Source organism: Cryptotermes secundus, unplaced genomic scaffold (assembly GCF_002891405.2).
Source record: "Cryptotermes secundus unplaced genomic scaffold, Csec_1.0 scaffold973, whole genome shotgun sequence".
Taxonomy (NCBI): domain Eukaryota; kingdom Metazoa; phylum Arthropoda; class Insecta; order Blattodea; family Kalotermitidae; genus Cryptotermes; species Cryptotermes secundus.
This window is the reverse complement of record NW_019745099.1, coordinates 580,200-602,274: the sequence shown is the minus strand read 5'-3', so window position 1 is coordinate 602,274 and position 22,075 is coordinate 580,200. Positions and strand designations below refer to the sequence as shown.

The 22,075-nt window shown below is 41.3% G+C and overlaps 1 protein-coding gene across 1 annotated transcript in view; it reads left to right on the top strand.

The window, feature by feature from the left end:
- LOC111875008 (transcription factor GATA-4) overlaps positions 1-16,625 on the top strand; it is a 105,136-nt gene extending 88,511 nt beyond the window's left edge. Inside the window, exons 5-7 of the mRNA XM_023871003.2 lie at positions 5,468-5,632; positions 7,802-7,925; positions 15,286-16,625. Coding sequence (XP_023726771.1) covers positions 5,468-5,632; positions 7,802-7,925; positions 15,286-15,851 — 855 coding nt within the window. The 3' untranslated portion in view covers positions 15,852-16,625. The remainder of the gene's footprint in view (positions 1-5,467; positions 5,633-7,801; positions 7,926-15,285) is intronic.
- The last annotated feature ends 5,450 nt before the right edge of the window (positions 16,626-22,075 follow it).

Sequence of the window (22,075 nt, the reverse complement as noted above, 5' to 3'; positions counted from 1 at the left end):
TCTCGCCCCCCCTCGGTCCTCACTGCTGACCCTATCACTTGCTCACCACTCACCCCACCGACTTTCTCACATGTAACCACGAAAATTAAGTTGAAAGTTTCAAAACCTGTTTCCTTTCCTTGTGCAGCGGGGAATTCATTATGTGTATTACTGCAGGATGAAAAATATTTTTCATAGAAGTGATATCGAGAGAGGCATAAATGAAAAATCTAATTACCACGGGACTTGAATATATGAAATTATATTACTGATGCTCTTCCAACTCATATTGTTCACATCTCTGAACTGCCTCTAGAACTGTACTTCTTTTGGCGTATTTTGGACTTCATCCAGTCTCCGAAACGTCGTGGTTTTTTGTCTTTTACATACCAGACGATGGATGAAGTCAAAAATACGCCAAAAGAAGTACAGTATACACCATCGTCAGAATTCTTTCAAGTCTGCCTCTAGAACGTTGAGCAATTTAATGCATTTGTTACACGACGCCGGTACCACAGGCTCGACAAGTATCATCTTTTGCAAAGAAAAAACGTATGAAACGAAGCAATGTACGTTCCAAGTTCTAATTCATGTACCTGTAATTGGACGATTTTTATGCGTAATATGGCCGGCCTTCATGCTAGCGGCGTTCCATTTATGGCTTCTGCTACCACATTGTAGATATTTTAATTAGTTTCAGTTCGGGCCCCCGGAAATTGAATAGGAATTTACAGAAAATATACAGACTTGGTATCAAACAACACTATGATATCAGACTGCTGTTAAGGTGTAGAAACTTCGATCCCGCTAGTTCTCTGGACCGAAATACGCAGAGTCCAAATATGAACGGAAACAAGGCACGAATACATTCCTACATCCCGGTTTGCAATCCGGAATCAGCACACTTCAGCATTTCGGCTTTGTTAAAGTGTGCCACAGCTGTATAGTGTCAACATATATTTTAGTTCCTAAAGTAGATTCTGACATGTAGTTGGTATGGGAGAGATAAGAAATTCAAACAGAATTTTCACGGGGAACCCCCCAGGAAGGCGGTCGAAGATAACGTGAGGGAAAGGCAAGATTATGTTCCATGTTAGGGGCGTTGATTCTGAGATAAGAAGTGAATGTCGAAAAAATGCCCAATTAAACCCACGTGTTCTGTGACAGAATTAGTTAATTATTATTTAATTTCTCGCTACTATAACTCTCGTTTCACATCCCATTTAGTATATTATTTTTTTTCCTTGACACTGCAGCCCCAGTGGGCCTAGGCCTACCTCCATGAACTTCTTCGTTCAGTTCGGTTTTTCTAGATCTTACACATTCGGTAGGACCCCTTGGGCGGGTGATCAGCTCGTCGCAAGGCCTCTACCTGTACACAAACANTACAATCAAGTTGCAACTCCTCCCCGTGACTGCATCCGTTCTGCGGTGGTATGACTCACGGCAAATTGCAGCCGCGGCGCGCACTTGATTGTACGCACTGTATATAAGAATTCATTTCGTACCTCACAGGAAACAGATCCGAACCCACGATCCCGGTTTCCAAGCGAACGAAGGCAGTACATGCCTTAGACCGCTCGGCTACCGTGACGGGCCCAATTAGTATATATGGATTGAATTCTTTATTTTCAAAAAATTGAAATTAAATTAAACAGCAGTAAAACTACAGTAACGCACTGTTGGGCGAATTAGGCAATTCTGACTGCATACTGGTTTGTAATCAGTTGTCAAAAAATAGATCTACTACGACACAAGTTACTAGCCGGTAGTAAACGTCGAATGAGCGATTAGTTATAGTCCTGTACATAGATATGTTATTCCTTCGGCTCCTATGCAGTTGAAACTTGGGTCTACTGCTTGAAAACGAACTTACAAAGAAGAAAGAAAATGCATAAAATTGGAAACTGCGAAAACTGTAGGATTGTATTCAGATGGACGTGATCTTAAATCTACTGTACTTCGTTTTAACAGATGCAGTATATTTTTGTGCACCGACTGTTGTAGACCTATACATTAAATGTTTCGTATGGTGTTAGTACTGAAGCGATTAGCAGTGATAAAAATTACGTGTTAATGTTTTTTTTACATGCGGAGATGTTCTACCAATAAGATGTGGTCTGACTTCATTTGAATGTTTGTTTTGCCGTCAACACGGATATTGGAAAGGGAGGCGCATTGTAAAATGAACTGGGGTCACACATTTCTATCTGTCGTTGACATAAATTTCATTTAAGTCACGCTTCGTTAAAACCAAGAAGCAAATAATAAAATAGAGGCCAAAGGATAAAGTTGACTCCGAACTTAATTACGCACCACGCCATAAAAGTGTATGGGGAAGTGGAGCTACATTTCCACGCATTTTTTTTGCCTCATTAAGTGGAGGTAAATGGTCAGATCCGTACCCCGGCCGCTTTGCCCCCGACGAGAGAAATTTCGGCACGCACTGGAAAGGAGACTAGGTGGGCCCCAATGTTGGTTTGCACGCTTTAGAAACAGAAAAATTCCTCGCCCTTGCCGCGAGCTGGGAATAAATATCAACTGATATAACTAAGCTAGAACAACAAGTTACGTTCTTTAAACATTCGTGCTGGGCTGTGTTTGTACAGAAATTTATTTTTGTCACCAAGTCCTTTCAGATGAGTTTTTTTTTTCTTTAATGCTAGTGGGGTGGGACTAAGTCCCTTGTACTGCAGCCACTTCTGGCCTATTGTACTAGCCCCAGATGATAGGTGAGGGTGATTGTGGAGCAATTGGTGGAATGAAGATTGGCGGGGGAAACCGAAGTACTCGGAGAAAACCTGCCCCAGCGCCACTTTCTCCACCCCAAATGCCACTTGACCAGACCCGGGATCGAACCCGGGCCGCCGCGGTGGGAAGCCAGTGACTAACCACTTGAGCTATGGCGCGGCCTGTGATGATGGGTTAGTCTGGTTGATGTTTTCTATTTCCTACATTTTGACAGTCTGTTATCACTCCATCTTATATGTTTAAGCGAAGTTGACCTTTAATTGTATTGTCACGTGTAGGGTGGCACGACGAAAATGACGGATTCTAGTTCGGATGATTGGATTTATTACGACCTTGGTTACAGCCTCTCTTCATTAAAGTCACTACAGACAATACAGCGTTACCGCAGGTTAATACACACAGTCCAGTTCACTGTTGCACACGCACTAGGATTTCCAGTCCTCGTTAGTTATCTCCTGAGAACGGACCTCAACACACAGACTATAACAGTCTCAATGGATTACACACTCCAAGTATTACACATAAACAGAGTCTTCAAATCACACGTTAAATCCTCACAGACCGACCTCCTGTACTCTTCTTTCTTCCTGGTTCCAATTCGCTCTGTTCGCTGCTTCCGCCCTTACTCGTAAGTGCCCTCAACTGAACTCTTGTCACTTTAAACTGAGAACAGTTATATCTTTAACTGTCGTTATATAGCCTCCGCACCAACAACGCACAGAAAACAGCCTCTGTTGTTGCATAAGGAAGTCCACAGAGAAAACCAGTCACGTGATAGCTACCTCGTCAGTCCATTGGCGAGCTGACTGTTGCCTACCAACGAGCCGTAAACATTCGTCCTATTGTTGAGTGCGCTTAAGGGAGGTGTTTATCGCGCCGTTGCCTAGTCATACACGTTACAGTATGTTCTGTTTGCTAATTTCATATTGTGAAATCGCTCATTTATGTGCACCTTTCAGCATCCAAATGAATGTAGAAACTTCATTCAAATTTTAATGCGTTCTATAAAGCTGGTACTAATTCAGATGAAAATTGAATGTGTTAACTGAATGTAAAGTCAGGCACATTAGTAGTAGTAATTATATGTAATGTATGAATCGTGTAAAGCGCAGTTAAATGGTTTGAAAGTATTTGTTAATGTGTACTGCCTGATGATGGCTTTATAAGGTAACACATGTAGCGTATTACCATATTATTAAGACCAATAAACTCATTATATACAGTGAAATGTGAGTGAGATTCTAATGGTGGTTGTGTTGAGACGGAAACAAAACGATGAGTTTGTATTAGTCTCAGTTTCTGCCTGACCGTGTATGTTGCATAAGAACGTATGATCCGACAACGTCAAGCGAGATGTTGGTCATTAATGAGGCAAAGATTGCACGAGTAAGCTGTACTGAAGGGCCGCGCCATAGCCCAAGCGGTTAGTCGCTGGCTTCCCACCGCGGCGGCCCGGGTTCAATGCCGGGGTCTGGTCAAGTGGAATTTGTGGTGGACAAAGTGGCGCTGGGGCAGGTTTTCTCCGAGTACTTCGGTTTCCCCTGCCAGTTTTCATTGCAGCAATTGCTCCACAATCACCCTCACCTATCATCGAGGGCTGGTACAGTAGGCCAGAAGTGGCCGCAGTACAGAGGACTTAGTCCCACCCCACTAGCAATAAAAAAAGAAAGCTGTACTGATGTGAAACCAGTAAGATACTGCCTGCGCAATTGCGTATTTAGGGTTTAATTTTAGGAGTTTCGAAAAAAATGAACGAACAAATCTAAGCTTTGTTACATAGGTTCACTTATATATTTGGCCCCATTACCACGAAATCTTTCCTTCACGAGTAACCTTTAACGTCTTCATACACGTTTCTACGGTACGAAAATTTGAAACGCTAATCCCCCCCAGTGATTACATTTTGATATAAAATTCTATAGTAATTGGTCGGTGTCACTATAGCCGATAATGACATTTCCACATTAATGATCATCATTTCATCCTGTGTGTCCACAAATTTGTACTAGTGAACGTAATTTGCGAAAGTGTATAACGCGTACAATAATGCCCATTTCACAGGTCACTTTTTGCCTTTTTATTTGCAAAGTTCCCAACACCGTTTTACAAATTAATGTGGTGGCTACACGCTGATTTGGTGATTCACAAAAAATGCATGGGTCAGTAAATGACGGGTTACGAAAGAGGCAGACAGGGCCCATTCATTCAAGGGAGGTTTAGGTCTGGGGAAGGTCGCAGGTTCAAGTCCCGATGAGGTAATTAGATTTTTCAATTGACCTAATCCTTTCAGTCGCACTGGGGCCCTGGGGTCGACTCAGCCTGTAAAAAATGAGTACCAGGAATCTTCCTGGGGGTAAAGGGCGATCGGCTCGTGAGGCTGACCTTACCGCCATCTGTAAGCCAATTGTCTAGAGAAAATTTGGGAACCTTGACGTCTCACAACCCTGTGGGCCTCCGCGGCCTGCTACAGGGATAGCTTTACTTCTTTTACCTTTCCCCATCGTCAGTATGTTTATAATGACCTTGGGCCACACCCAGTGTTCTACTCACTTGGAACCTTGGGTAATTTCAAGGAGATGGAAGCTGTAAACCCATCTTCATACAGTGACACGGCTAAGAACTGGTAGAACTTAATCTTCATACACTGGCGAGTGATCTTTAGGTAAGGGTCAGATTTACGTTAGCTGTGAACAGCCGATGCTGGTGGAACTAACAAATTGATAACTAACAATTGCAGTCCGCCTCGCGGAGATTGGGCATGTCCTGCTCGAACTGCCATACGGACAAGACGTCTCTTTGGCGGCGCAACTCAATGGGCGAGCCGGTCTGCAACGCCTGCGGTCTGTACTACAAGTTGCACGGCGTCAACCGTCCACTGGCCATGAAGAAGGACAGCATTCAGGTGAGCTTACGTTGCGCAGAAGTTGTTAGTGCATACCACGGATGAAGGAAACTTCCGCCAGAAGTAAGGCTGATGCTGTTAATCTCACCTTTCACTGCTGGAAATTTATGTAGACATTTAGGAACATAGAATATACAGAAGTTTCCAGATGCGTTCTAGTGATTATGTATCCTTCATGAGTAGTGATTTTCATGTGTTAACTCGCATAAAACAAATTACATCAAATAACGTAAGTCTAAATGGGTTTGGTGATGGTGCATAACGATGGGGGGATACCGGGTTTACTGAATGAGGTTAGCTCTTTCTAACGGACCCAGCAGAGTGGGTGCCCTCCGCCCGTCAGCTAAGGACGAAAACAGTTTCCGAAACGTTGTGTTCTGTAGTTTACTGGAGATGGACAAAGTCAAAAAACCTAGTAGTTCCGCGTACTTCAAATAAGTTGAAGATCTCCTGGCTTGTACGCCGTGTGGTTCAGTAAGCCTACCGGAGTTCCTTCGAAGTACGACGACGTTAGAACCCAGAAAATCGCACTCTTCAGGTTGAAGGTTTCAGTGGTATATAAATTCTGTCACGTCTCTAATTCTTGTAGATGAGCCACTTTTGAGCAATCCCATGAAATCACCTATTATTTTAGTGTAGATCTCATACTGAATTCCACCTGAGTCTCTTAAGCGTGATTTAAAAGATGAAGATATTCGAATGGACAGACAGACGAAGTATATTCGGAAAACATCCACAGGTGTCAGCTTGCGGACTGAAGCTTTCATCCACGCAGAAAAGTGTTAATGTTAAACAAGGGAGGGAATGAGTTCATGCCTTACAAGAGACAGGCAGGCTAGCCGTGAGCTGCAGGAGAATAGAGGAACTGAAAGCGAATGAAGAGAATTATCGGTCTACGTGACTTCTGAAGTGGCTTTGCACCGTAACCCACTGTGTGTACAGTCACGGCCTTCTAACGAGCCTTCGGATCATACACAGTAATACATAAAAGTGGCGTGTTGTTGTGTGTATACTCGCTGCATGCATAAAAAGTTCTGTCCTGCAGTCTAGCGTTGGGCGTTGTACTTGCTTCAGTGTAGTAAATTTACGTTAAAACGTGTCCGTTTATATTATAATGTTTTCTCAACCTACCGCCCACGAAACAGGGATGGCTCGCTTGCTTTTGTGGCCCATTCATAATAGAGGAAGTGTAACACAGAGAGTCAGGGCAATCCTGTACTTATAACTGAAATAATTATACTTACACGAGCGATTTGTTTGAAATATATTACTCGAGTTAATAGTTATATTAGTGTTAACCATTTGGTATTCAGGTGGTTGGCGTTTGTGGTTCAGAAAGATTATGCTTAAGGCATGAACATGTACATAAATTTCACGTGTCAGGCTATACTCATTAGTTAGGTTAGGGTTCTGTAAGTCCATGTGCAACTCCTGTAGTGTCCATGTAAAGTGTAATATCTGAAAAAAGGAGTAACATTAATGTATGAATTTACGTCGAAAAATGCGTATTTCTGTGTTGACAATAGCTATTTATATTATAGGGATCCATAGTCGTATTTTTATTTTTTTTCCCCCTTTTTACCTACTAGCGAACACAGATGAAGCCCAACAACATTTTTCACCTTATTAGATGTTTGACGAATGTGGCTCATATTTCTGTCCAGCGGTAACTTCTGGAGCTGACATGTCGAATGAACGTACTGGCTAAATTCTGTTTAAATTCACTTTTCTCCGTACCCCGTTACAACTTTAGTGTGAGCACTTGAATAATTGTACTGGAAACAACCGTTATCTGCAAGTTTACAGTTAATAAAAGTGAAATATTTTATAATGAAAGTCATAATCCTGAAGGCTGAAAGAAAACGGGCAGGAGAGCGAGTGCCGCCCTGGTGTGGCTTGCCGAAAATCATTTCACTCTTTGATGTAGATAAGTTCCAGTGTTATAGAAGCTGACCAGTCACTTCCATGTAGTGTCAAGATCATTTATGGTGGAGCTATACCTTTACTCCTCCATATGTCTTCGTGGAATAGTGCTTGATTAATTAAGCACAGGGACAACTTCACTTTCAGCTCCCTCTCCGAGATTAACTCATGCTGTAACTTATGTTCTCGTATCGATACACTAACGACCTAAGTGTGAAATGTAATTCTGATGTTCTTATTTTGCAGACGAGGAAGAGGAAACCGAAAAGTGGAACCCCCAAGTCAGAAAATTCTGGAGGCGGGGGTGGTGGAGGTGGGAGCTCCAACTCAGTGCAGCAAAGTCCGAGCTTGGTGAAGTTGGAACAGCTAGGTACCCTGCACCTTCTGAGCAGCAGACATTAGTCGGAACTCGTCTCTGGATATTCATTTGTATTTGTTTCCTTCAGGAATAACTTAATAACCAAAATATAATTTTTAATGGCTTAAATATTAAACATTTTACTGTTAACAAGGATGTGTATCATAAGGCGCATCCTCATTACTCGTCCTCGTGCGTCAGAAGCTTACTGCTGCCGGAAAATCAGGATCTGGAGCTGATATCTGTTGTGAAGAAATGCGAAGGCTTTGTATGCAAACCAGTTTTGGCGTCCACTTCGTCAGCTCTAGATCCTGATTTTCCGGCAGCAGTAAGCTTCTGACGCACGAGCACGAGTAATGTGGATCCGCCTTAAGGAGCGTACATAAAAAAATATTTGCCAATGTAGGTAAGGAGCAGTCAAGCCAGCAATTAGTGTACGTTAACTGTTGATGGCCGAAAGGCCGAAATATGTAATACTTAATACTTAACATATTGTAAATCTGTACAAAAAGCCGTGTTGAAGGAAACAAATATAATTGAATATATAATACAACATGACAATAAAATACAGTATTTATATTTGTAGATATATTAGGTTTCGTGTCTTCACGTTAATTTTACGATACATTACATTTAATTTTTAGAGACGTGGAATAGGCTACCGCTCTCTCTCTTGCCCTTAAATACTTCTTAGTGGTATTCCTGTATTAGATCACCCTCAGGACATAACACTGAGCCCGTCTCCATACTAGGTGTCTCACGAATGCTGTACTACGTCTTCAAGATGTGCCGTCTCTCTGGGCAATTTCCCTTAGTGCCTCTCAGACTGGTAGCAGAACATACACGCATAAATCTTAATTTTTTACTACGTACTTTGGATTGTGAATTCGCATCTTCAAAAGTAGTTTGATTAATTACATACGGTACTAAATTCAACTAAGGAGGAGGTAAAAAAAAAGTAAAGCTATCCCTGTACCAGGCCGTGAAGGTCCATATGGTTGTGAGACGTTGAGGGTCCCACATTATCTAGACAATCGGCCCAAAGATTGCGGTAAGGTTATCAGCCTTACGAGCCGGCCGCGCTTTACTCCCCAGGAAAATTATTTAATCAATTCCTGGTACTCATTTCTGTTAGAGACTCAGTGAACCCCAGGGCCATAGTGCGGCTGGAAGGATTAGGTCAATTGAAAAAATCCAATGACCTCATCGGGACTTGAACCCGCGACCTTCCGGCTTGTAGCATAGCCCCTCAACCATTCTGTAAAATAACACAAGTAGGATAACAGGTTAAAATAGAATCATCTGTGAACACGAAGGAGGACAATTTCAATTTAATGTTTTCCAAAGTATCCGTGAAAAAGTATATTTTTAATTAACTGAGAAGGTGAGCAGGCTTTAGGTACGTGGATGACTGTAACTTCAACATGGAAGGAATCGACATGATAACATTCAGCACCTGTATGCGAACGTTTCTTTGCGCGCCGAGAGCCCAACAAGGCCAAGCATATCATTTCTGAACGAATATTCCTCATGCACCCCTAGAAAACGTTTCCAGAGAAAGACTACTTGGAAAACTTCCAGCCACATGCTTCTAAGAGTAGTGTGTTTTCCATTGGATTTATAATTGTGCTTCAGTCTTAACTATGGAAAATGAAGAGTATAATTATATAGGATTGTGAATGATCATTAAAATATAAAATTCCGTCGTGTATGCCTGATGTTATTTAAATTTTACAGTTACCTTTTTTACTTATACAGCCAGTACAAAATTTTGAAATGCTGCTTGTGCCATGATAAGGCTTTCTTATTTCTGTGAATATGGGAAGCACAGTCTGCAAAAATGCAAAAAGTTGTAGTCCCTGACAAATTATGTAACAGAGTAATATTTCATGCGAACTGTTACTGCGAGTGATAACAAACACGTTTTATGAAAATGTTCATAACTAAGATATGAAAACTGGCTTTTATATCTCAGAACGATGTGCAGCAGTTTCTACTGCAAGTCAGATACGGCAGAATAGTGTAACGTGCTTATGGTAAACATTTTCTTTTTTACTTTATTTTGGTTACTGGATTTATTTCTTAATTACGAATGTCGTTGCTTCAAACCAAACTCTGATTTATAAAGAAGCAATTGCAGAGAACTAATCTTAGAATACCAGCTTTCGCGTCTAGTCAGCCTCGCTGTCCTACGATTCAGTGTCAGCGCATCTGAGGGGCTGCAGTACTGAACATGCAAGATATTCTCAGAGAACTAGGGTAACCTGAACAAAAACTTGTTGGAAAATGACATTGCATGAGCTGAAATGAATAGAAAATAATGAAGCGTTTTCTCGAGATAAGCGTTTCTTTGTAACGAAAAGGAAGTTTCTGATTTCTAACCTACATTCACGATATGTAAGGGCGTGCAGACTGGGTATATCTAAGTATGGGGGTGTAAAGAGGGTTCGAAGGTGTAGGTTATGTTGATACGATTACTGAGGGCTAAGTTGTTAAGGGAGAAATCCCTACCTCAGTCCAATCATGCAGTCTTATTTACCTATGCGGTTAATTAATGAGTTCAGTTGAGTTGGTAATTTAAATTTAATTCTTCCGTTCCCCATTAATAATAAGCTTAAACAAAACTGTAGACACCTCTAAACAAAATTGAATAGAAATGTAGACACATCTAAACAAAATTGAATCAAAATTCTCCAGTTCCCCATTAATAATAAGATTGAATAGAAATGTACACACATCTAAACAAAATTGAATCGAAATTCTTCCTTTCGCCATTAATAATAAGCTTAAACAAAACTGTAGACACCTCGAAACAAAATTTGATAGAAATGTAGACACATCTAAACAAAATTGAATCAAAATTCTCCCGTTCCCCATTAATAATAACATTAAATAGAAATGTAGACACACAAACACAATTGAATCGTAATTCTCCCGTTCCCTACTGATAATAAGATTGAATAGAAATGTAGACACATATAGACACAATTGAATCGAATACATTTACATACAAAACATGCGAATGAGCAGAAATTACGTCCTCAGTGTAGATTAATTTTGCACACTTTGCGCAAATAAGACAAAGAAATGTGCTTATTGTAATAAAAGCACAAATGCTATTTAAAGAAGCGTAATTTGTTTGCTTTCCTTTATACTGCACAATAGGATTTTGATACGAAATTCCTTAGTTGGGGGGAGTAAGAATTAGAAAAGAAGGGAACCGGAACATAATTAATAGCTCAGATGTAGATATAATTCACCCCAACTTAATAAGTAACTGTACATTGGCCTGAGATATAATCAAATAAAACTGCTTGAAATCCAAACACCCAGTTCTTTCTCATGTTCCCAGGAGCCCGCCACTCGTGCCTGTCCTGAGCCAGTGAGTGGATCCAGTGCACATCGTCATGACCTATTTCTTTAAGGTCCGCATTTAAATATCACAGTATTCATTTTAATGTGCTAAAGCCTTTCGAAACAGTACGGCCAAGTGCAGGGCCAGGTGTAACATCTTGTAACACGTAAGTTTCTATGAAAAAGGCGTTGTTATCCCCCCACACACCAAACATGTTGGAGGACAATTCCTTTTCCCCTGCCCAAAGCATCTTATTCGACAGACTGAGCTGTCATCTGTACCTGGAGTCGAACCGCAGCCTTAGGAAGCGCCATTCTGTGACAAGAGGCCCACCCCCTTGACACGGCCCAGTTCACATATGAGCCCAGAACACATTTCCGAACTGAAACAAAACACATCAAGGGGTCAAGACCCGACCCAGCCCATAGCACCCTCAGTACCTCCCAAGAGTACCGCACCCGGCCAGTCCGAGTTAACGGTAACTTGAATTTGTCCTCATAGACGTTTACAGTATTAATAAAATAAAAATTTTCCAATGTTTCTCGTGAAAGACACAGTTTTCAGGCGTGGAGCTTCATGCTTCCCACTAGCTTTTTTTTTTAAATTGTCTTTACTGACGACGATGTATCTATTTCGTTAAAGTCAATTCGTGGTTAACGCGCAAGCAGCCAGAAGCCACAGCCTGCCCATATGAGATTCCCCGTCATGTGGGGTGTCCCTTGCGCCGTAACTGAGTGCCCAGTGAGTTTAAGGCACATGCGCAGACGGCATTGACATCATACTAGAACAGAAGTAACCTCAGAAGGCTCAGAAGACGTGTGTATTGAGCGGGTTGGCATAGCAATACCCGCCCCGTACTCGTATTCGAAGGTGCTTGGGTTATAATCTTGGCCGAGATGCTACCAGCTACCCTGACTGACGATATTGTGGGTTTCAGCAGTCCCTTCAGGCAAATGCCGGACGGTATCTCGAGTAGGCCACAACTTCTTTGTTCCGAATCTTTCCCATTTCATCACTCGTTCTACCTTTAGAAGCTGTACAGTCCGAGAAACCTACAGCCTCGTACAATAACCTATAAAATGACAATAACTTTTGTTATGAATGACACTGTATGTATGGAAGGAATGGATTCGTTGGTTCAGTCTTTGTTATCTCCCCCCGGAAAGAGTAGGAAAGTAAAAGGGACAGTTATCTCTGGACTTAATTACCTAAGTATCATGTTGTGAAGGCGTGTGGGGAGTAGAGGTATAGCTCCACCGTTCTTAACTTCGACACTAGATGGAGGTTAGTGGTAAGCTTCACCTCCCCAGAGCCAGTCTGGACTTTATGGAGAAGCGAGAAGTATTGCTATCAGGAATCGAGCCCTCGGTCGTCCAGTCCGTTGCCTGAGCTGTCTCTACTTCCACCAGAAATGTCTCCGGCTACTTGGAAAGTAAATGTACAATTCACGTTCATTTTAAAGAGGAATCTTGATGAGAAGACCAAAGTGCATGTCCTCGTTATATTTTCCACATAATTTCTGGTAAGAAAAGTGAAAGGTTTGTGCACGATTTATATTTGTTTCAACCGTCCGCCGCCATAGGAAATAGTTCTGCAGCGCGAATTAAGCACAGAAGTCTGAATGGATGTAACTCCTGCAAAAATGTATGTTTCTGGGTTTGAACTACAGGCATGACGCGGAAACATGTTGGCTATGCCGAAGCCAAGTAGCTTCCTCCTCTATACACAATTAAAGTGTTCCGTTACGCTACATCGTTTTGAACCGAATACTCATGGTTAAATATTAAAAAATATCAGTCAAATGGTCTAGTTCGCGACGTTATCAGTGTCCTCGCCAGTGCACTTGCTCTGTTTCTGATAACCTCTTTAGTATCAGCTCATTATGTTTAAAGCAGGAATGCTGAGAAATTGCGCCTTTGACTTATGCACCATCAGTACGGGCTGAATTATAACAAGGAAAGCTTACGGTTATCGTAGGTATTTCACTTATTCATTACGTTGACTGGATATTTTAATTTTCTAATAAAGAAGACAACCTACGGACCTGACACTTCATTAAATGGTTGGTTTTGCTGTTAAAAAAATTGTCATTATTTGCCCATTCTCTTGAGGCCTTCGAGTCCTAAACAGTCTGCTGCATACGTCACAGATTGAGCTCACTCTGAATGTGGTACCTGTCAATTGAAACATACAGATTATCCAAAAATCTCTGAAGGTAATGCAGTTTCTGGACACGGTCCAATAATTTCCTCCTCTGGAAGATATATAGCTCTGTGATTATCATAGGCATAGACCTGCTTAGGGACTGAGGGCTTATTAGGCTTCAAAATAATTTTAGACCAGCTGACCCCTTTTTAATATTTTCTTTTTTAAGTGTGAGGTGGATTTAAGGAAGTCCGAAATTTTACCATGTTTGTATCCAGTGTAAATTTTGGGTTGCAAAAGTTTAACCCGCGTTTCGATGGTTGCTTTCTTCTGAAGCTGCGTTACTGTAGGTTCAGGAGTTAGCTTGTGAGGCATGAATCGTGGTGTAATTTGCAAGCTCATAGAGGCAGTGAGTTCGAAGACAATATTTAAATTCTGAAAATGCATCTAAAACTGCTTGCAGAGCAAAGTGGTTATTCGTCGTGACAAAGAGATGTATTAATGGACTTGTGACTTGAAATTGTTCCCTGTGATGACGATGTAGGAGATATGAATGGGGAGATTGCTGGAATGATAATAAAATGGGAAAAACAAAATATTCGGAGAAGAGTGTGCCTCAGTGGGATTCTCTCTGCTGTAAGCAGTCACATATTAATCGCATGAACCATGTCAGATGCCATGCAAGTGGCTCTTGTTCTGATGTCGCAATCAGTACTCATCATTATGAACAGTAGGCCTAGGAATATGACTTCCATATGACGATTGACAAGCTGTCGGTCCGAGCGTGTCCTTCATATTACGTATTGAGGAGCTTCATAACTTGTGCATTTCGCTTATAATTAGAATCCCTAAGTCATGGAGGATGAAATGGGACGGGCAAGGCATATAGCACTCACAGGGTGTTTCACGACTTTAGGGCATAACTGCAGGAGGTGATTTCCTAGGTCTTTGTGATCAAAAAAGTTCATATAAACATGTGTCCGATTTTGGACGGTTACGGAGTTATGAGCGTTTTAAACTCAGGATAGAAGGTAACGATTACTGACAATAAACGGAACAAAATAATAAACCAGCATAATGCATGATACATTTAAAGTATTAATGTGAAGTTAACTTTGTGAAATTACCTTTGATTTGAATTTATTGGTGCTTAAAGCTGATTTTCGAAAATGCCACCGCCGGCTGCAACACAAGGTGCCACTCTGTTGTGAACCGCGCCGGACATACCAGCCCACCACGCCTTAGGTAGCTCTCAAGTGTCGAGATAACGAGAACGCTCTGTCTGTAGCCGGCTAAAAATAGCGACCTGCCAGATGACAGACGCGGTTCATACGAGGGCGTGTACGGGAATGAAAAAATGGTCATAACTCTGTAACCATAAAAAATCGGACACATGTTTATATGAACTTTTTTGATCGCAAAGACCTAGGAAATCACCTCCTGCAGTTATGCCCTAAAGTCGTGAAACACCCTGTATAGGATAATAATGGAGACGTCAGTAGTTAAGACCTAGACTTATGTTAGAGGATAATATTAAAATGGATCTTAAGTAGGATGGAGTAGAATCGACTGGATTCATCTGGCTAAGGTAGGGACCAGTGGAGGGCTCTTGTGAACACGGTCATAAACCTTCGGATTCTGTAAAATGTTGGGACATTCTTGAGTGGCTGAGCGACTGGTGGCTTCTCAAGATGGGCTCAGCTCCATGAAATTAGTTAGTTAGTTGTTAGTTAGTTAGTTAATGCCTAGTTTATATTTGTGTCATTGTCATTTCTCAAATGGTCCGTTAACGTCAAGCCAGTTACAATCCAAGATGGCCTGTAAATGATAAAATGTGCTTCACCAACTAAACTTAACGGATTTATTTTCTAGATAGTTACGGAGACTGCTGCACAGGCGCTGCCCGCACGAAAATCGGCGACGACATCCTTAAACTCGAGCACAGCAGCCTTAACTTTCTGGGACACAGCACCGGCGGTACCAGCAGCACCGGCACTGTGACGTATTCGAGCCTGTACAGTTCAACTTCTGCACAACCACAACAACAACCACAACCACTCCCACTCCACGTAACTTCGCCCCTGCAGTACCATCATTCTCCACATCTCTACCATCAGAGTGGTAGCGGAGGTACCGGAGTGTGTAGCCCACCCGTCAATCACTATTATAACTTGATCCAACATCACATGAACCACTCTGGCAGCCAGCACGTGACCACGACGATATCACCACCAAAATCGGAGTGCCCATCGCCTCCTGCAGCAGAATTACAGGCTAACAGGTCGCCGGTTCTCATGTCATCTCACTCGCCTGGGGAAACAGCCCTCGGCCCATCCCCTCACATTGTCACCTTAGGCAACAGCAACAATAACAAAGTGGTTGTCATGGGCAACGGAGACAATATGGATAGACCCACTGTAGTCTCCATGTCATCGTAGACGGACACGTGACAGTATAAGTAACTGTTAGGCCGTCAAGCGCCCTAAAGTGTCTTGTGAGCGTATTTCGAGGCTCTCTCCAGTTTGGGCGTTAAGTACAATGGATGCGCGCGAGGCGTGAAGGGCATGTCGGTCCGGAGCGCAACAGAGGTACATATGTTTACATCTGAATGACGTAATAATTTCGGTTACAGTTCAAGGGTTGAGATATCAAACTCTGTGAACAGATGTGGGCAATAATAATACTGCCTTTGAATGTTGGGTTCATTCAAGGTCTTTAAATTATGTAGTGATATTATTAAGTACCCTTTTTCGTAGCAGAGAAAGTGTTTAATGAATTATAAACTAATTCCACCGAGCAGTCTTCCTTCAGAAGTTGACAGTCGCTCAGATAGTCAAGGAATCCCCCCTTCTATCAATTCGGAAGGTTCATTGCCGTGCAGACATCAGCCCACCACTGGAACCCGTCTGTAGCCAGATGGATTTAGTCGATACACTGGCAACCTGTGTTCTTAAAATCGATCTTCATATTTTCTTTATATCTAAGCTGAGCTCTAAGTAGTCTCGTCCCTTCACCGTATCCCATCAAAATTTTGTGTGCTTTCCTCAACTCTTCCATGCGTACTACATGCATTCCCATGTATGTAGCACGCATGGGAGAGACGATAAATGCAAGCAGGGTTTTCATGGGATAGACAGAAGGAACGAGACCAATAGGAAGAGCTTGACGTAGGTGGGAGGATATTAATAAATTTAACTTTTAGAAATAGAATGGGGTGGTATGGACTGGATTCATCTGGCTGAGGAGAGGGAACAGTGGCGGGCTTTTGTGAACAATGAACTTTTTGGTTCTATAAAATGTTGGGAAATTCTTAACTTGAGAACAAAATCGAGCGTTGCTTGGTACAGAACAACGAAAAACAGTGCAATCCATCCGACCGGTAAGGGCGGTAGAACCGACTGCCGAAGTTTACGCTGTATTCTCTCTCGATGGAGCGATTACCAGTAGCCCGGACTCTCCGCAGTGTTCACATTGTTTTTTTGAACACCACGTAAGCTGTAATGGATGTTAAGTAAAGGTAAACTTGTTCCTGTGCATAATTAATTAAGCAGCACGCCAGGAAGACGTGTGGGCGAGTAGTGGCGTAGCTCCACCATGCTTGACCTCGGCACTAGATGGAGGGGAGTGGTCAGCTCCACGCCCCGGCCGCTTTACCCCAGTGGAGAGAGCCTACGTTTACCCGTTGAATAGGAGTTTGGGTGAGCCTCAGAGCCTGTCTGTACCCTGAAATAGAGAAAAATCGTTTGCCCCTGTCTTCCAGTTCGTAACTCGTCGCTGTATCGACTGAGCTATCCCGGCTGCCGTGGTGACTGTTAGTTTGATCATTAATGGAGAATCATTGAGGATGATAATCGGAAATAATTACACTTAAGTCTGTATCTAAAGAAACCTTTCATTAACACGTTATGTTGTAGAGGTTATACTAAAGCAGAGAATGATAAAGATCGCAAAGAAGATATATCAGTAAAGCGGTGTGTTTAAAGATCAATTAGAAGTGTTGGTGGTAAGAAATTGGAAAAGACTAGAGTGAAACGTCATGTATTATGAAAATAGAGATTATGGCTAAAATTTGTGGGATTAGACCAATTATTTTTCCTGTAAGGACTTTGTGTGTGATACATCCACCTGACAGAAACAGCTGAGTGTAACTGATTTTTGAAGGTCTGTTCTTGTGCGAACCTCCCAGGTAACAGATGTTAGTTTCGGTCACAAGTACTTTTTAATAAGTAACTTGTTCAAAATTTACTCGTATATTTGTCCTAATCGTCGTTGTCATTATCTCTACGGCCCTGCGTGGGCCCAGACCTTCTTTAGAGGCTTCTTCCACTCCTCCCCATTTAACGTCAGGCTCTTCGATTTGCTCGCCTCAGAATTCTGGTATCCTGGTCTACACTACTACCCGTCTTAGTTTAGGTTAGCGCCCTGAGTTGGTGTAGGGTTCTTACATTCCATTATCAAATTTTCAAGCCCTTTGCTCGTTTGTCGTCAGATCTCATATAAGTTACTTTTTACGGAATGGGGTCATTAGCCCTCAACCTGGAGGTCCAGCCGTCCCTGTTTATATTCCCAGAGTCATAGTAGCGCGGCTATACCCCCAGTTATTGGATTTCCCTATTTAGACGCTCAGGTATACGTCGGGGCGGTGGTTTTGCCCCCCTCACTCTAAGTCTCTTGTATTTACTTGCCAAAAATACACATGTGCCTTTAACATTTGATATTAATCTCAGTTTTAATTTACACAATCTACTATCAGCTAAACGCATGTTACGTCACATGACAGGGCCTAACAGTATAGGCTCTACATGTTTCGACTGAATCGTCACCCCTGCAGGACTTGCAGGAACACATTTCAACAAAGCTAATAATACACGTCCTATTTAAAGTGTTTGAGTTTGCTCAATGTTTTAATTCACCATTCAGAAGTACTTGCAGGTACGCTTGTATTTCTACTGTGGAAGATCCATTGCACGAGTATTACTTATGTTTCAAGCACAGTTACTTACGTAAGACAACCACTCAGCCTGGGGAAACTCTTGCATGGAACTTCAGTGCTGAACAGTGGCAGTATGATATAGCTTCTTATCGGCTATCTGCCTAAATACAAATTGAATCACTTTATTGTAAATATATTGGGAGTTGTGGTGTGTTCTGTGAATTAATGACATGGTTGCCAAACAACTTGCATTTTAACAGTTTGTATTTTGTTTAATTTATAGTAAGTTAAGTTATAGCGTTATGTATATAGGATTCTTGTAATGCGGAACCGACATCAGATGTGTGCCTTTTCGTGTTTGGTTCAGCCTGCATGTAATATAGATCATGGCAAAGTTCTTGGATTACCAGAAGGTCCTTGTAGAACTGTATAGAACTTCCATGATTTCATTTTTAGAACATCCTTTTATGAAACCTGCATAATTTGGTATCTTATGTGATAGGGTAGCAAATAATAAAATACCATCCTAAAAATGTCATGACCCTGGTTTACTTTTTTAGCCTGCATGTCAGTTTGTAAACTTTATCTTCATTCCAGTGAAGTTTTATTTTATTTGTCAGATGAAAGATAATTAAATATTGAAGCGAGTGTGCCATCAAGTCAGAGTTAGAAGAAATAAATGAAAATTTCACACGAAATTCCAGAATTCATTGAAGTTAATAGAGTAACATTTGTTTGGTTCTGGCAGTGGTGGGGGAATCTTCAATACCGTTTGAAATTGAGAACTGTCAATGTGGCAGCAGCAATGGAGTTCGAACAGCAAATTTTAGTGTTGTATTTTTGATTCATATTAATGAAATAATAATAATATACTCGCCATATGAAAAGCAGAATGATTCCTCTACTGAATGGAGTTCGTTTCAGAATTTAGTACAACTTCATCTTTGGTTATTGTGTGTTTTTATTACCTGTATAACACAGAGAGTTGTAGGATTATGTTTTAATATTATGAAATACCCGTACAAAGTAAAAGCACTACTTTACTGAATCAGGTGTATGCCGTGACTCACTGCCAGGTTCTGCATTTACTCAGCCAATTTGACAAGCACTTCTGTTTTTAATAGCCTTCATGATTTTCAGAGCTGAACATGCAGAACAAATCGCAGCGGTCACTGCTGATCATTAAGGGAACACTAGAATACTCTTTTTAAGTATTTTATATGTTGTATGCTGTGCCTGAATGCTTTGTATACACACGTCAAGAAACCAAAGCATTGTTGCTAAATATGACTACAACTGCAACTGCAACAGAACGTTCATACCTTAACTGTATTGGTATTTGACGAAGACTTAGTATGTTTCTCTTTTTCGGAGAAAACTTTCTTACTGAAAGCAATAATGTTCACTGTGTTCTTGGTACAACAATGATTGAATGGCTGGAAGTACTTTCTGTATGAAGTAATTGATGAATGTACAGTATATGTCATGTAGTGGTGTGAGATGTTCAACAGAGTTTCCTCCAGACACGGGATCTGTTCGTTTATAGTGGAATATGTTCTTTCTTGAGCCTCCCGATCACGGTAATAGCTTTCAGCAACAATAACAACTGACTGAAAACCTAGAAAGGAACACTATAATGTTACTATTTAATGCTGTATATCAATTCGGTATTTAACATTCTCACTTCTGACTCATTGTATTTTTTTATGTTATAAAATATTTTATTTCAAGGAACTGAAGATATAAGGGCACGTAGTTAATTAAACGCTCAGCAATATCACAGCATTTCATTTGGTTGATATTCCCAAGTTCTCGTAGTTTGTGCTTTCGGGAGCGAAAGACAAAGAATTATTTATTCACAATTTTCAGCGAGAACTAAAGACAATTTAATATTTGTGAACTATCAAAGTTCGGATTTATTTAAGACAAAACGGGCATCATACGCCCTCATCACTGAAACCAACAGCATCATAGTACAGCATAGTAGAACCATTCCCCGCCTCTGCAAGGCGGGAGTCTAAACTACCAAATGAGGCACCAATATAGACATGCTCAGGTTAGCTATAGGCCTACTGGAGAAAGAGTGGATGTACTGGTATGTGAAAGAGTGGGTGACTGTTTGATTGTAGATTCATAATAATTAACCCAGGATAAAAACCTGAAAGTGGGAAAATGGTGTTTTACAAACTGTACAGCACTAATATAAATATAATAATAAATCACATGTTGTTTATCATGTTTTATGTTACTCATTGTCAGTTCTACCCATGTAAGTAAAATGTATATGAGGCAAAATTTTCCCCTCGAAGTCCTATAATAGCGGGAATAAAGCTAGAGAGTCACTCTCTGATCGCTTCATTCCCGAGGAAAGAGCACGCTGTGTCGAATTGAAAGATAAAATTCCTGCCCTTAGTGTGTCACAAGTTACTGATATTGTGACATGTCAACACATTGCTAGGCAACGGCCAGATATTCTTCCACAGTACGCGTACGCACCAATAGGACGAATGTTTAGAGCTTGTTGCTAGGCAACAGTCAGCGCGCCAGTGGACTGGCGAGATGGCCATCACGTGACTTGTTTTCTGTGTGATGTGCGCTACGTAGCGCTGTGTTTTCTCTGTGGGTACGTGCCAAGAGGATATGAGAGAATACGAGAATGGGAATTGGTGTCTCTTTGAGTTGCGAAGTTCCAAGGTAACAGCAGTGTTGCTAGACGAAGAATTAGAAGACATAATGTGTGACGTTATGTGTCTATAGTTACAGTAATCTTGAGAGTGTGAGAACTAATTGTAGTTAACGACTAGTGAAGATCCAGTAAACCGATTCATTAGTCCAAACTAACGTCTTAGTCACTGTGATAAACATGACAGTATCATAACTTATTGTACTATATAACATATCGACATGAACGTGGTTTCAGTTGAGAGATTTTACCGATGGTTGCCAAACATTGCCGCGGTGAATATTAATGGAAGTGTTAATTCACAATTCATCTGTTCTGCTAACCTTCGGACTGTATGTAGGAAGTCAAGTGAACTATTTCCTTAACATTCGCATATTTGTCTTGAGTCGTGATCCTATGTCTTGAATTGGGCCTAGACTCTAACGCCGGTTAAGGATTTGGCTTTCTAAAAGTTATCTATGATCTCAACAGCAAAATAGCTGAAAGTACCTTGTGATAGGCCACGATCGCTTCCTCATAAATCCCGTTATTCATGATTCAAAATAGTTACAGCGTTTGCTGTGTTATGCTATGCTACATGAACGCAAAGGTTTACAAAGTTCTGAAATGATCGCATATTTAAATGAATGAAATTTGTGGTTTATAATCATATTTTTCAAACCGGGATTCACGAAAATCGAGGAATTGGTGTAAATAGCGATATTGTCCTAAGGTTCAGTACCAGAAGGTTTAACGAGCACATGGAATTCGATAATGAAGTTCAAAATCGTGACATTGGAATTACAAAACCTTGTATTCGTACACTCAAAACTGCGTTCATAAAAGTAATTTAAGTCTACGACATCCAGACGTATAATTCAATTGTGCTGTATAAGGACTGGGTCTGCAAGTCGATGTAGTGATGTCAAAGCTCGTATATAAGGTTTCCCTGCTTTTAATTAATTAAGCAGTACGCCATGAAGGCGTAAGGGGAGTGGGTGTATAGGTCCAAGTTTTCTTGACCTCTGCCCTAGTTGGAGGTGAGTGATCAGCTTCACGCTCCTGCT